This window comes from Mustela lutreola, chromosome 8 (assembly GCF_030435805.1).
Source record: "Mustela lutreola isolate mMusLut2 chromosome 8, mMusLut2.pri, whole genome shotgun sequence".
Lineage (NCBI taxonomy): Eukaryota > Metazoa > Chordata > Mammalia > Carnivora > Mustelidae > Mustela > Mustela lutreola.
Window position 1 is genome coordinate 13,345,253 of NC_081297.1, and position 14,611 is coordinate 13,359,863.

A 14,611-nucleotide genomic window follows, 5' to 3' on the forward strand; every position below is an offset into this window, starting at 1 on the left:
TGAAAAATAAAAGAAAGCATTAGAACTTGTGTGGTTCATATATAAATGTTACAGAAAAAACAAACAAAACTTTACTACAAAAATATCTTAAAAAGATAAAATAAGTAACTATAATTAAGACTAAGTAATTAAAAGTGGATTAACCTAAGGGCACCTGGGTGGCTCAAACAGTTGGGTGTCCTGACTTCTGGTTTCGGCTCAGGTCCTGATCTCAGGGTTGTGAGATCAAGCCCATGGGGGCATTTGTGCTCAGCAGAGAGTCTGCTTGAAATTCTCTCTCCCCCTCTCTGCCCTTCCCCACTCAGATAAATAAATCTTTAAAAATAAATAAATATGGATTAGAGTTAAAACAAAATGACCAGTGAATGTACGACATATTAAAGAACTAGGATAACAAAAGTTAGAATGTTTCCTAGTTCTCTAACGATTTCTCAATAATCTGACTATAAAGACTGACTTAAAATGTGGTTTGTTTGCTGTATCAATCACACACACACACACACACACACACACACACACACACACGGCAGCAGATATTAAATATGAGACAAACCTATACTTTGTGTGTTTTCTAGGCCACAACAGAGTAAGCCTAGAATTAACAAGATACAAGAAGCTTAATTTGAAGAACAATTCTCAATATACACATAGGCTCAGAAAAACAGAGCTGAGTCAATGTCCAACTGATACGAATATTTAAAACAAACTAGAGATTTCCATGAACTTCGTAAAACTATTCCCCTTTTGACCTTGACCCCTCTCTTCTGTAAAGTATGATACATACTGCCTGTACCAGAGAATTAGGCGTAATCATAAAGTGGCCTGCTATTTACCAGTGCACACTGTGTCAATAGCTGAGGCTGCAAATAATTTCCAAAAGTCCAATCACCTATCTTAGTAAGCCAAAATTCAGTCAAGTTTTACGTATGCTTAAAGTACTTTCAGAACAGAGAGTCAACAAATCCTACTTCCTATTCACAATATAACTCCAGATACTTTTATAATTGAAAGATTGGATAAAATCTTACTTGGTATTTACTAAATATTTGCAGTTTCATGTTAAGAATAACTCTGCTTGTGATCCAGTAACTTATACAAACAGGATGTGAGAGGGCATTAAAAGTTTGTCCTTGATTTTGCAAGACACATTAAAAAAATATCTGTACTATTTACTGGGATGTAGATATCCTTGAGTAGGATACTAGACTAAGAAATGTGAGACAATAAATGTTTAGGTGAAAACAATTCAGAAAATAGGTATACTTGCTAGACAACCAGATTTCTAAGAGATCTCTAGGTGATCCAAAGACAATGTTAATAGTGACTTGAAATTTCAACTAAAACTTAGCAACTGTGTACTACCCTTAATCGAAGAAGAGATCCTTTATAATTAGTTGCTGTCAACAATTCACTTTTTATTTTTTTATTTTTATTTTTTTTTTAGATTTAGATTTAGATTTATTTATTTAGTTGACACAGAGAGATCAAAAGCAGGCAGAGAGGCAGGCAGAGAGAGAGGAGGAAGCAGGCTCCCTGATGAGCAGAGAGCACGATGCGGGGCTCGATTCCAGAACTCTGAGATCACGACCTGAGCCGATGGCAGCAGCTTAACCCACTGAGCCACCCAGGCGCCCAACAATTCACTTTTTAAAAGTATTTTTATTTTTTTTTAAAGATTACAGCATAGTTAATAGTGTTCTACCATTTCACTTTTAAAATATTATTGTACCTTACAGAGTTGTAAGAATAAAGTCTAATGAAGCATTTACCATGGGTTAGAGAATTAAAATCTAGACACCATTACCATTCACCAGGCATATTATTAAATTATAAAAATGCAGTCATAGTGTGGGGTGCTTGGGTGGCTTAGCTGGTTGAGCCAACTCTTGGTTTCGACTCAAGCCATGATCTCATGGGTCTAGAGATAAAGAGTCCCATGTCAGGTTCTGCGCTCAGAAGGAAGTCTGCTTCAAGATTCTCTCCCCTTGTCCACTGCCCTCCCCAAATTAAATCTTTTTTTAAAATGCAATTACAGTGTTAAGGAACAGGATGTATCAAAGAGAAGTTTAAATTTCAGAAATGAAATTTTATTTATATCCTTCAGTCTGATTTAAGATATATAATGCTAAGACAAAAACTCTGACCACAAAAACCTTACCTTTGCTCTCGCAAAGTTGCTTGAATTTCACATACTCGGACTAACGATCTTAAATTTTTTAATTCAGTACAAATTTCTGACATGTGAACACTTCCCATATTATGGGCTTCTTCTCGCAATCTCGATGCCTATAATTAGAGAGATTATAAGATCACATAAAATATAAGTCACAATCACAAAATAACAATCATTAAATTTGAGTACAACTTTATACCAAGATTACAGAATCCTTCTTCTTTAAATCCACAAAAGTGATAGTGAATCTAAGGGGGGAAATTATTTTCTTAAAAAACAACAACAAAAAACATTAAAAAACAACCTGTCTCTATTGGTGGGAGATAATTTTCAAAAATGTCCCCTTCAATTTCTGGAGAAAACAGTATTTCCTATTTTAGTATTTGATAGCACTAGGATAAAAGAACTCATGATTTGTGGTTTTTAAAAGATGCTGAGTCAGCCAGAGTAAGGTTCAGGTGTAACACTGATAAAAGGGCCTTGTGTCATAAGATACAAATTAACTCTGTGAACTTAGAGAAAGTTTCAGTCAGTAAATCACTGGGAAGAGAAGCCAATGGCAGTTACTGAAATGTTCAAAGGTCCCTCATTCCAAAGCAGAACTGGCTGAATGGAAAAGCACATGGCTTTGAGCCCTATCGCTGTTTTAACTGGGTGATCTTGGTATTCTAATTTATTTGGTCCTAAGGGCCTCACTGGTAAAATGGAGAACTCATTATCTGTACCAGTTAACAGTTTTGAGAAGTGGAAGACACGTGGCACAGTGCTAAATGCTGAGTACTTGGTAATGGAAGTTATAACAATAATTATATTAAAATATTTTATGGGAGGGGCACCTGGGTGGCATGTGCCTTTGGCTCAGGTCATGATCCCAGGATCGAGCCCTCATCAGGCTCCCTGCTTGGTGGGAAGCCTCTTTCTAATTCTTCCACTCCCTCTGCTTGTGTTCCCTCTCTCTGCTAAATAAATTAAATCTTAAAAAAAAAAAAAAAAAAATTTATGTGAAACCGTAACAAATTATCTCCTAAATACCTTAAAACAAATACTTAGAAAATATTTTATAGAGTGACTATAAACAATCTAATTAGGAATTAGTTATTTCAAACAAAGCTTAAATTCAGTGACCTAGATTAGATTTTCTAAAAGTAGAAGTTGTATTTTTGTCACTCATCCACAGGTAAAATACCTGCTGTGAGTCATACCTGCTTCTCTGCATGATCTGCAGGCCATCCTTGAACATGTTTTATGAGATTTTCATTGAAGTGTGCTGCTAGCGTAGGTGTTAATGAACATGTAGGTCGGGCTGATGAATTCTGTGGTACAACTGTTGCATTTGATGCATTACTACTAGAAGTATGGTTTGGACCAGGTGATGGACTTCTCTGGCTACTGGAAGAAAAAACAGAATTGAATGTGTACAATGTTTTAACAAGTAGGCATCCTAGAAATTGTCCATAACTTCTACTAAATTAAAGATATCCAAATTCCTAAGAAAAATTTGTTATATTAACATCAAATAAACAGAATTTAAAATCCAAAGTATACGTATTTATATCATGTATTCCTCTAACACACTTTTGGGGGAAAAAGAGCCCTTTTAATAAACACTAATGTCAGTTAAATTTAGAGAGTGCTCTCCAAATTTGACCTGTTCATTTTGTATACCAGAAACACTAGTAAGAATGTAACTAAGAAATGGTCACATTTTAAGAGTTGTAGATATAAAGCACAACTGAACGTTCTATCTTAAATACATGTGGATAAAGAGGGGAAAAATATATTGCCTTTGTTTAACATCAGAACAAAGTAGGTAATGTGAAGCAAAATACAGGCATTTTACTGGACAGCAATGAATGAATTCAGTGGCAAAATAAGACCAAAAACATAACACTCTGAGACTATTTATATTCTTCTAAAATACTATATGGTTTGGGCCAGGGTTTGGGGATATGGTGGTGAGAACCAAAAATTTAATCACCCAAGTTGATTTCCTACCTGCTTCACCAGACTTGGCTCTGAATGAATTTCAGTTATTTCCAAAAACTAAATCTCCCAAAGGATGAAGAGTTTTCATCACTGAGGATATTTAAAATAATACTGCAGCCTCTAAAGACAATTTAAAAGAAGAATTTCCCAAAAATGTTCTGAGCAATGGCAACATTGCTGGAGTAAGTAGACAGCTTCCCAAGGTGATTATTTTGAAGGGAACAACTCTCATTTGGATGTATAAGTTCTGAAATGCTTGTTTAGAAAACAACAATAAAAACAACAGTTGAATTATTTTGCCACCTCATAGCAAGAAATAAAAATAGGAAAATCAATCAAATGAAAATCATTTAAAGTTGTATTTGTTAATTAACAAAGAAATGTGACAACACAATACAGCCCTATCTGACAAGCATTCCATACAGGGGTCAGAGTTGAAGCTATGAGGAAAACCTAACACATACCAGTTGGGAAATATTGGACCAAGTTTTAGATTTAACATTTTTGGCTTCACCAATACTCAAATTTAAAACTCCTATGAGGAAGTTAAAAATGAGGTCATTTCCAACAAGTCAAGTATTACAGCATCAGGTGCCCTCTACCTACAGGTATCAATCACATACTGTTAATCCTATCATATCCTAATAAGTAAAATTCTTCAAAAATAACAAGGCTTCCCTACTGGAGATAACCACTTATTTATACATAAGATCTGCCTCTGTCAATCTTTTAATACATAAAACTTAGCCTATCCATGGATTCTAATGAGATCAAATTATATTATACATATATTTTATAATATTCAAACAATGCCACATGCAATAGTAATGAAAAGAATAGTATTTCAGCACTTATCAACTTACTTTGAGCGCTGAAGACTTCGAGGAGAGACAGGCTCATGACCTTGCTGCTTGTCAGCAGTTACAGGCTGCTGTGTGGCCGATTGGGAAACCGGTCCTTGCTTAACTACTGGAGTACTAACCTGCAATGTCAAAATCTGGTGAGACAGGCTTCTATTACACAGATAAATACCACAGTCATTAAATAATAGCAAAGTACTATCAATGAGAAGTCCCTGTTATTTCTTTTTTTTTTTTTAAGAAATGACATCATTCTTTTTTTTTTTTTTTTTAAAGATTTTATTTATTTATTTGACAGAGAGAGATTATAAGTAGGCAGAGAGGCAGGCAGAGAGAGAGGAGGAAGCAGGCTCCCTGCTGAGCAGAGAGCCTGATGCGGGACTCAATCCCAGGACCCTGAGATCATGACCTGAGCCGAAGGCAGCGGCTTAACCCGCTGAGCCACCCAGGCGCCCCCTGTTATTTCTATTCTTTAATAGTTCTTAATATAACATGAGCTGACCTGTTTCATAATAAAATGAGTATTAGCGATATAGACATATTTAATTGTGTGAATCATGCTCATTAAGTTCCCAAATCCACACACCCCTCCAAATTTAGCTGGATAATCTTAAACTCTGAAAAATCTAGAGATTTAAAGAATTAGAATCAAATAAAGTTCATGCAGTTAGAAGAGAGTCTAGTTTTGAGACTAAAATCTAATTTCTTCATAAAATGGCCTAGGGCCATAAGACTACTTTCTTAGCACAATAGCACTAGTTCTCCTAATGTTGAGCTCAGTTTTCTTTCCAATACACTAAAACAGCTCTTCTGATTTACTGTTACTTTTATATCAATAAAAATTAATGTTACCACATTCTACAAATACAGCTGCTCAAATCTGAACCACATATGCAGACAATTATAGACTGGTGTATTAGGAAAATGAGCTATGGCCCATAGAAAATTCAACCGAAGTAGTCTTCAAAGAGATGTTATCCTACAGTGGTGCGACAAGAGGTCCGTGACTATCAGTGGGGATATATATACTATATATTCAGATGCCACAAAGAGAAAACCCAAGTAGTTTCAAATATAAGACCCAAATTAAGGCACAAAGGCAGATTGAAAGCCATTTCTAATTAAGTCATACCCTCCAACAGCAGTTCTTTAAAAATTTTTTTCTTCTTTTTAGGTTATTTGTGCAAGAGAGAGAACATAAGGGGGGAGGGGGGCAGAGGAAGGGAAAGCGGACTCCCTGCTGAGCTAGATCTGAGGACCCTGAGGTCATGACCCAACATGAAGGCAGATGTTTAACCAACTAGGTGCTCCTGGCACCCCCTTTTTTTGAGTTTTTTGATTAATATTCTCTCAAACAAATCTCAATATCCTGGCTACTTCTAAACATAAAAGAACATTTTTCAGGGCACCTGATTAAGTGGCTGCCTTCAGCTCGAGTCATGATCCCAGGGTCCTGGGATCGAGTACCGAGTCGGGCTCCCTGCCCAGCAGAGAGCCTGCTTTTCCCTCTGTCTCTGCCTGCCACTTTGCCTACTTGTGCTCTCTCTGTGTCAAATAAATAAATAAAAATCTTTTAAAAAAAAAGAAAAGGAAAGGTAAGAACATTTTTCCAAGGTCTACATATTACTTATTGAATGCCCACTTAAAAAAAACCAAACAAACAAAAAAAAACTTGGAAAAATTTTCAAATGCAAAAAACCGATAGCCATATGCTTACAGGATTTGAAATGCTGATTTTACCAATGACTGTAAAACTAACACTACCACTTACTTCACTTTTAGTCATCATTTATTGTACTCTGAAGATACTACCCTGAGGATGAGTTTTAAGCTCTAGTAGTAAGGCCTCTATTGCTGAAACTCACATTTTTATCTTCCTCCATCAAAATGCAGGCAAACAGTAAGAAATTACATAATAAACTAATACTTGGGGGAGGGGGTTTGGGAGAAGGGGGTGGGATTATGGACACTGGGGAGGGTATGTGCTTTGGTGAGTGCTGTGAAGTGTGTAAACCTGGTGATTCACAGACCTGTACCCCTGGGGATAAAAATATATGTTTATAAAAAATAAAAAATTAAATTAAAAAAAAATTTGAAAAGATTTTATTTATTTGAGAGATCACAAGTAGGCAGAGGCAGGTAGAGAGGGGGGAAGCAGGCTCCCTGCTGAGCAGCGAGCCCAAGACCCTGGGATCATGACCTGAGCTGAAAGCAGAGGTTTAACCCACTGAGCCACCCAGGCACCCTAAACGAATACTTTTAACACAGAATTAAAAAATTCAGTCCAGACTGACCCTAAAACGTACTTAGATAAATAAACAGGAAAGGGACAAGCCAAAAGGAAGGCCTTAAACCGTGCCTACAAACACTTTCAAGTCATGTTTCAATGCATTTTTATTTTTAGGCTTCTGTTTCTGATTTGATTGCAATATAAAATTTTTGGCGAGACGCCTGGCTGGCCTAGGTAGAGCATTCAAATCTACTACCCACAATGAGTTCGAGCCTCACACTGAGTAGACTGCTTAAAAATAAAACCTTGGGGCTGGCGGGGGGGGGGGGGGGGGGATCTTTGGCATGAAGAATTAAAATAGCCCTCTTTTAGATTTCCTAAATTTACAATTAAGAAGAAGACAATTGCAACTTGCATATGCCAACTTCCAAATCTTTTAATGTTTTGCTGGTACAGTAGGACTGTAAAGCCAAGAATGAGCATAAGTGGGAGGTACAAGACTAAATGATGTAATACAAAATCTTAGTGTAGCATTGTTAAGGTCCTGTTTCTAGTCCAGTCAGAAAAGACCAACAATTTTTAACTGTGCTCTGGGGAGTCATCCATGAAAGACCTTGCCTGGATAAACACAGGTAGTACAGCTGAGTAAAATGGGTTCTGTGTTCAGGTAAGACCAAGGCCTCAAATTCTGACTCCACCACAAAACCCAGATTTAACTGAAGGCTTCATTTTCTTATCTAATAAATGAAGCAAACAGTAGTTGATTCTCATTATAGGAAGTTAAAAATAACACATATAAAGCTCTTAGCACAGAAATGGACTCCTTTCTAAAATAAAAGTATGGGAGGAAAAGCCACGAGAAAACCTGTTCTCTCCTATCCTTTAGAGCTAATAGTATACTCTTCTTATTTCACTCTCCATGTCACAAATCCCAAAGTCAGGAAGAGAAAACAATCAGCATGTAAAAGCACAGGTGATGGGGACACCTGGGTGGCTCAGTCAGATAACAATCTGACTTCAGCTCAGGTCATGATCTCAGGGTTCTGGGATCAAGCCCCACGTTGGGCTCCTCGCTTAGTGAGGAGTCTGCTCGTCCCTCTACCACCCACCCACTGTGCTCATACTCTCTCTCTCTCAAACAAATACAATCTTGAGTAATAATAGTAATAAAGTGGCAGGTGCAATTCCCCTCCTCTAGCCCCTCAATTTACTGAGACTCTAACCTGTGTCTATTCTCACCCATCATTCACTCCACCACTACATTCTTCAAGAGGGCTTTTTCTACACGACAGATTCTAAAACATTAAGCTTGTTTTTTCCAAAAGTGAGTGCTTTCTTTTCCAAATTTCCCTCAAAGGCAACATACCTTTGGCTGTGATGAAACAGGAGGAGTACTAATCAAAGGTTTGATTGGGACTGTGTTAGTCTGAGGTGTGCTTATTCTTGGAGACACATACGATCTTGGGGATGACGCATCAGAAGTTAAAGACATTGGAGACTGATTAGATGGCTGGGCTGTGAAAAAGTGAAGCAATTAATTTTAAATAAACCCAAACTTCTGTAATACATGTGCAGAGGTCTTTCCATCTCTCCACATGCCACCTGAACCCCAAAAGAGAACACTCACTTATCTGAGAAAGTCTGAAAGTACTCACTGGGCCCACACGAAGTAAAATGAGCTGTGGATCAGAACCAAGGACACCCAGTGAGTGCCTCTCCCAACCGCCTTCTTAGGTTGAAGCAAGAAGGTAAGCCTGAACCTATTCTCATATGGAAGGCATCCTCACTATTCTTATTTCTTTCTTAATTTACATTTAGGCCTGTATCTCCTGCCTCATGAGGCTAACCCTGAGGGTTATAAGTCTTTTTCACTACTATACTTCAATTTTAAAATAAGTATTCCTGGCTCAGTTTATCAATTTTCTGAATTGGGGCTGGGGGACAAGTCAAAGTGAACCTTTCATTTCTCCTTTGTTCCTATGTATGTCTCTTTCCATTGGATGCTTTCACAGAAAAGAGAAATAGCTCATTCAAGTAAGGACTTAAGCATTTCTGTATCCTCTGGTCAAAAACCATCGAACATCAAACATGAACCAAACTTCAACTCTTAAAATATATTCAATGTTTCACAAAGATTGAGGACATACCAGTTTACATTCACCTTTGAGGTAAAATATTTCATTGACAAACTCTGATTTAAGGATGTATTACAGATTTGATGGCAATACTGCAAGATAAATGTCAATGCTCGCCTCATCTCAAAAAATAAAAATACTGTATATACTAGTGTAAAAAAAAAAATCAAACATCAAATCATTACAGCTAATCTCTTCGAAGACTAAGAAAAATATGCTATGAATCCCCCTCCAAATCAATATACAATTCCAGTGATACCTAAGAAAATAAATACCTTGTGTAGAGAGCTGAGCAGCTTGAGAAATCAAAGAAGTTATGTTGAAAGCAGACGGTCCAGCAGTAAGAAACTTATGAATTATGGACTGCAATGAGGCTTGTGTCACAGCTGCTGTAAGAACTAAAAACAGATCTTAAATTAAAATAAAAACAGAGGCATATTAAGGCATTAGTAACGACTCAAAAACTTAAAGCAACCCCAGAGAAAACTGCCGTGTTTCAAACTGGAACTCTCAAAACAGGAATCTAGAAAATAAAATGGGTCTAGAGATAAATGATCTGAGGCAGAGGAAAAAAGCTTAATGGGTTTGTAGCATGGAAAAACAGTGGTTTCCTTTGCACTAAAATTTTAAGTGCTCACTGGAACTTCTGATTATACCAGAAACCTATTCACTGATAGCTAATATGGCATTTACATATTACATATGTAATATGTATATATTACACTTACATATAATATGGCATTACATGTAACTTCATATTACAAAAGGTAAGTTACAAATGTAGCTATTTCATGCAAATGCTTTATTAGACAAGCTAACCATTCAAACCCTACCAACACCCTCTCCAACAATCTTTTAAAAAAAGACATTAAAAAGCTAGGTAATTTAAGAACATCATGGATTTTTACAGTACAAGATCTTTTATTATTGAAATTTTTTCATGTTATGACTTCTTCAAACTGTTTAAAAGCCCCACTTTCCCTAGTAAGACATATACCTATCAAACAGGAGAAGGGCATAGTTATCTAAAAAGAATAAAATCAAAATGCAGAAAAGTACAATAAAAGCAAAGTTATTGACCAATACCTGAAATAGCTCCATTTTTAAGATAAAGGAAGAACTTAACCACTGACTACTACTGATAAATAACATTATGTGACAATGTACACAAGTCAAAATTGACTATTCTAAACAGAAAACTTTGCAATGATCTTAGGACTATTTAGTTTGTGAATTAAAACTATATCCACTTTTACTCAGACTTTTTTGAATCTAGGTTAAGTAATTTAGTAGCATAATGAAAAGCAAAGTTGGAATTAACAATTAGCCAGGAAAATGTTATCCATTACCTCCCATCTCAAATTTTTTTTCAAGTATTTTAAGAAGGAACTACCTGAATTCCCACTTTTAGTAGTCACCCTATTTTTAATATTCCAAATAATTATTTATCCATATACCAGAGGTTTTTCTTGAAATGTGCTAGAACTCAAGTGTTTTTGTATCAGCTTTGGGAAATGCTCTTTGTTTTAACTTAAAAAAAAAATTTACCATAAACATTAGGCAGACACAACAGCTTATCTCCAGTAACTACCAGGTACACCAGGTACATAACAAGTCTTAAAAAATACAGAAAAATCCATATATTGCTAACTCAATTACAAAACCGAAGGCTTTAAACAATGGAGGATATAAACTCAAAAGAATGAAGCTCAAATGTGAATTTCAAAATGAAACAAAGATCATTCCTAAACTGGGGATTTCACTAATCACAGAATTCTACACAATGCAAATGAATTTAAAAATTTGTTACTGTAAAAATTTACCTTCATTTATTTTGGATATGTCCACATTAGAATTATTAAGTTGCAGTGTGGCTTGCAAAGCAGGCAGCAGCTGTCTAAGAAGGTTTGGGTCCTGAAGTAATGGAGGTATTGGTGACTGTGGAACAGGAGAAACAGGGATTGCTGAAGCAGATGTTGGAGGTGCAGATGTGGGATTCAGTCCAGAGGCAGAAGATGTGGAAGGAGTTGTGCAAGAATGTGATACAGATTTGTCTCCTGGTGTAGACTCTAAGTAAAAAGGAGATAACAAGGCTGAAAAAATTACTTGAATAGAGGAAACTAGAACATCAAAAAAGCAACTTTCATATGCCAAACAACTAACTCAAGTAACCTCATTTAATCTTTGCAAGGTAGCACAGAGCGGGGCTCAGTAAATATCTGATTAGAATAATGAAGCAGACATTTTTATATCCCAATTTCATAGGTGAGAAAGGTCTCTTGAACAAGAAAGAATAAGTAATTTGCTTGATATCACAAAACCTGGTAAAGCAGTGATTCAACCGTATTTGTGTCTGATTCTAAAAGTACCTTGCTCTGTTTCAAACCCAGTTATGTATTAACTACACATTCAAGTAAGTTTCTATTATGATAAAGGGACAATACAGTTCTCAGGACTTCATTTAAGATGAAAATGCTTATAATCATAATAACAACCCTTCTAAACATAACAAAGGTCTGAAAACAAATCAGGACTGCCCCTATCACAAGCACCTCCAAAAATGCGCTAAGGGGATCAGATGAATGAGACTCTTTCAATATTTTTTATAAACAACTGAGCTTCCAGGGACACCTGGGTGGCTCAGTTGGTTAAGCTGTGGCCTTTGGCTCAGGTCATGACCCAAGGTTTCCAGGGTGGAGTCCCACATCCAGCTCCCAGCTCAGTGGGGAGCCTCTTTCTCCCTCTCCCTCAGCCTGGGGGCACTCTAACAAATAAATAAATAAAATCTTTAAAAAAAAAAAACCCCACAAAACCAAAAACTGAGTTTCCAGGTTACATACTTTCCTTTGGTAATTAAAAATATAAAGCACCTAAGCTCTATCTGTAGCGTTTAAAAATTATTGGCACTAAATAGGATCCTTTTTAAATAGCAACCCCACCCATGATACTCTATATTCAGTATTTAAAAATAAACAACAACAACAAAAGAAGTGTAAAACATGCATGGAAAATTAACATTATTTGAAACCTGTCACTGCAAATTATGTATACAGAGTCAACACAATTGTGGTCAAAACCTCAGCCACAGTTCTGGCAGCATGTGACAAACTGATTCTATTAACTTACTTGAAAAAGGTAAGGGCTAGTACAGTCATGAAACTCACGAAGAAAAAGACCACAGCTAGTAAAATGTGTCTTGTCAGTATAAAAACTTACATTTAAAACAAAACCAATTTAATGTAGATTTAACTTCTACACCTATGTTCAGAAATCTTTACAACTAGGAGATGAAAACAGGAAGGTACACAGGAAATTCACAAAAAGCAAACCTCACATTCACATCACTGACCATCAAAGTACTCTTAAGGAACTCCTATCAATCAGAAAAGACAACGTATCCCGTAGAAAAACAAAAAGGGGGGGGGCATGAAATAAAGACATTTCATAGAAGAAACCTGAATGGTTTTTAAATCACAGAAGATGGGGCGCCTGGGTGGCTCAGTTGGTTAAGCAACTGCCTTTGGCTCAGGTCATGATCCTGGAGTCCCAGGATCGAGTGCCACATTGGGCTCCCTGCTCGGCAGGACTCTGCCCCCCTTCCTCTGACCCTTCCCCTTCTCATGCTCTCTTTCTTGCTCTCTCTCAAATAAATAAATAAAATCTTAAAAAAAAAAAATCAAAGATGATGATCAACTTCACTGATAATCAGGAAAATGCAAATTTAAATCAAGAGGATATCCTTTTATGCTCACCAGAGTGAGAGAAATTTTTAAATTCTGACAACACCAAAAATTAGAAAGGTGTAACAGGAACTTAACATTTCTGGTGGAGACTAAGTTGATAGACCCACACAGCAAAGTAAGTTGGCATTAACTAAGAAATTAGGAGATGCAAACACTCGATGACCCAGTATTTCCCCATAGTGAAACTATAATGTATATAAATTGGGAGAAACATTCAACAATTTTTATAATAATAGTATGCTTATTTTTTTACTTTATTTTTTTTTCAGCATAACAGTATTCATTGTTTTTGCACCACACCCAGTGATCCATGCAATACGTGCCCTAATACCCATCCACCTGGTTCCCCCAACCTCCCACTCCCCGCCCCTTCAAAACCCTCAGATTGTTTTTCTATTTTTTTAAAGATTTACTTGAGAGAGAGAGAGAAAGAGAGATCACAAATACGCTGAGAGGCAGGCAGAGAGGAAGCAAGCTCCCTGCTGAGCAGATAGCCTGATGCTGAGCACAATCCCAGGACCCTGAGATCATGACCTGAGCTAAAGGCAGAGACTTAACCCACTGAGCAACCCAGGTAACCCTGCTTGTTTTGATTTTAACACAAAACTATGAACAAACTAAATGTCCACCAATAGAAAGATGAACACTTAACTATTTTCATACCATGGAATTTTACTAATATAGTAACTTCAATGGGGAAAAAAAAAAAAAAGCTGGAAACATGGAAACAGAGAACCTCTGGGTAAAAACATGAAGACTCAACTATTCAAGATGTTTATATATATTCTTACAATACTGGCCCAAAGACTAAGTATGAAGATTTGCTGAAGTATCTTTAATTTCCCATATGCAACCATTTCTTGAAGATTTTCAAGTTCAAATATACATTATATAACCTGAATTAAAACTGCCATTATTATGTATGAAAGTTCCAGGAACACTGCATTGGAGTATTACACTGCTACCTAATAACTATAAATCCTCATTTCCAATTCTAAGAACTAAACATTCATTAATCTTCACATCCCCACAAAGCTGGGAATTACTAGCAAACTTACTAGAGAGGGACTCCTCTATCAGCCTTTTTATACCACCACTAATCAAAGAACTAGGGTCAACAGCTCTCTCAAGTATGGACCTCATAACTGCTTTAAAATATATTTCATGGCTATGTTTATCAACTACTATCAAAACTCATAAAGTCTAAAACATTTTAATTTTTGTAAATCATGCATTTCAAAGGTAGATTATTCACTCTGGCAGACCTCTGGTATGTTCAACTTTGCTGTCCTGGATTCAGAGAGAAGTATACCGAAACTTGAATGACGTTAAGATTTTCCCTAGGTGAACCTGTCAATTATTGCATTTTATGGGGTAATTACAGATGACAGTAGGAGTTTTCTCCAGGATCATATTCCTTAAGGGTCAGCTTAGGGGCATTCTTAATTAATGTTTAAACTGAAAGAAGTTCTTAGGTGCCTGGG

General features: G+C 36.4%; 1 protein-coding gene across 5 annotated transcripts in view; it reads right to left on the reverse strand.

Annotated features, from left to right (window-relative positions):
- The window catches only part of WAC (WW domain containing adaptor with coiled-coil), an 84,450-nt gene that overhangs the window by 1,471 nt on the left and 68,368 nt on the right, over window positions 1-14,611 (reverse strand). For all 5 annotated transcript variants that reach the window (XM_059183821.1, XM_059183823.1, XM_059183820.1 and 2 more), the window contains exons 8-13: window positions 11,208-11,453; window positions 9,660-9,782; window positions 8,616-8,764; window positions 5,023-5,141; window positions 3,376-3,562; window positions 2,159-2,286 (exon numbers count right to left, since the gene is read on the reverse strand). In XM_059183821.1, the coding sequence (XP_059039804.1) occupies window positions 2,159-2,286; window positions 3,376-3,562; window positions 5,023-5,141; window positions 8,616-8,764; window positions 9,660-9,782; window positions 11,208-11,453 (952 nt within the window). The remainder of the gene's footprint in view (window positions 1-2,158; window positions 2,287-3,375; window positions 3,563-5,022; window positions 5,142-8,615; window positions 8,765-9,659; window positions 9,783-11,207; window positions 11,454-14,611) is intronic.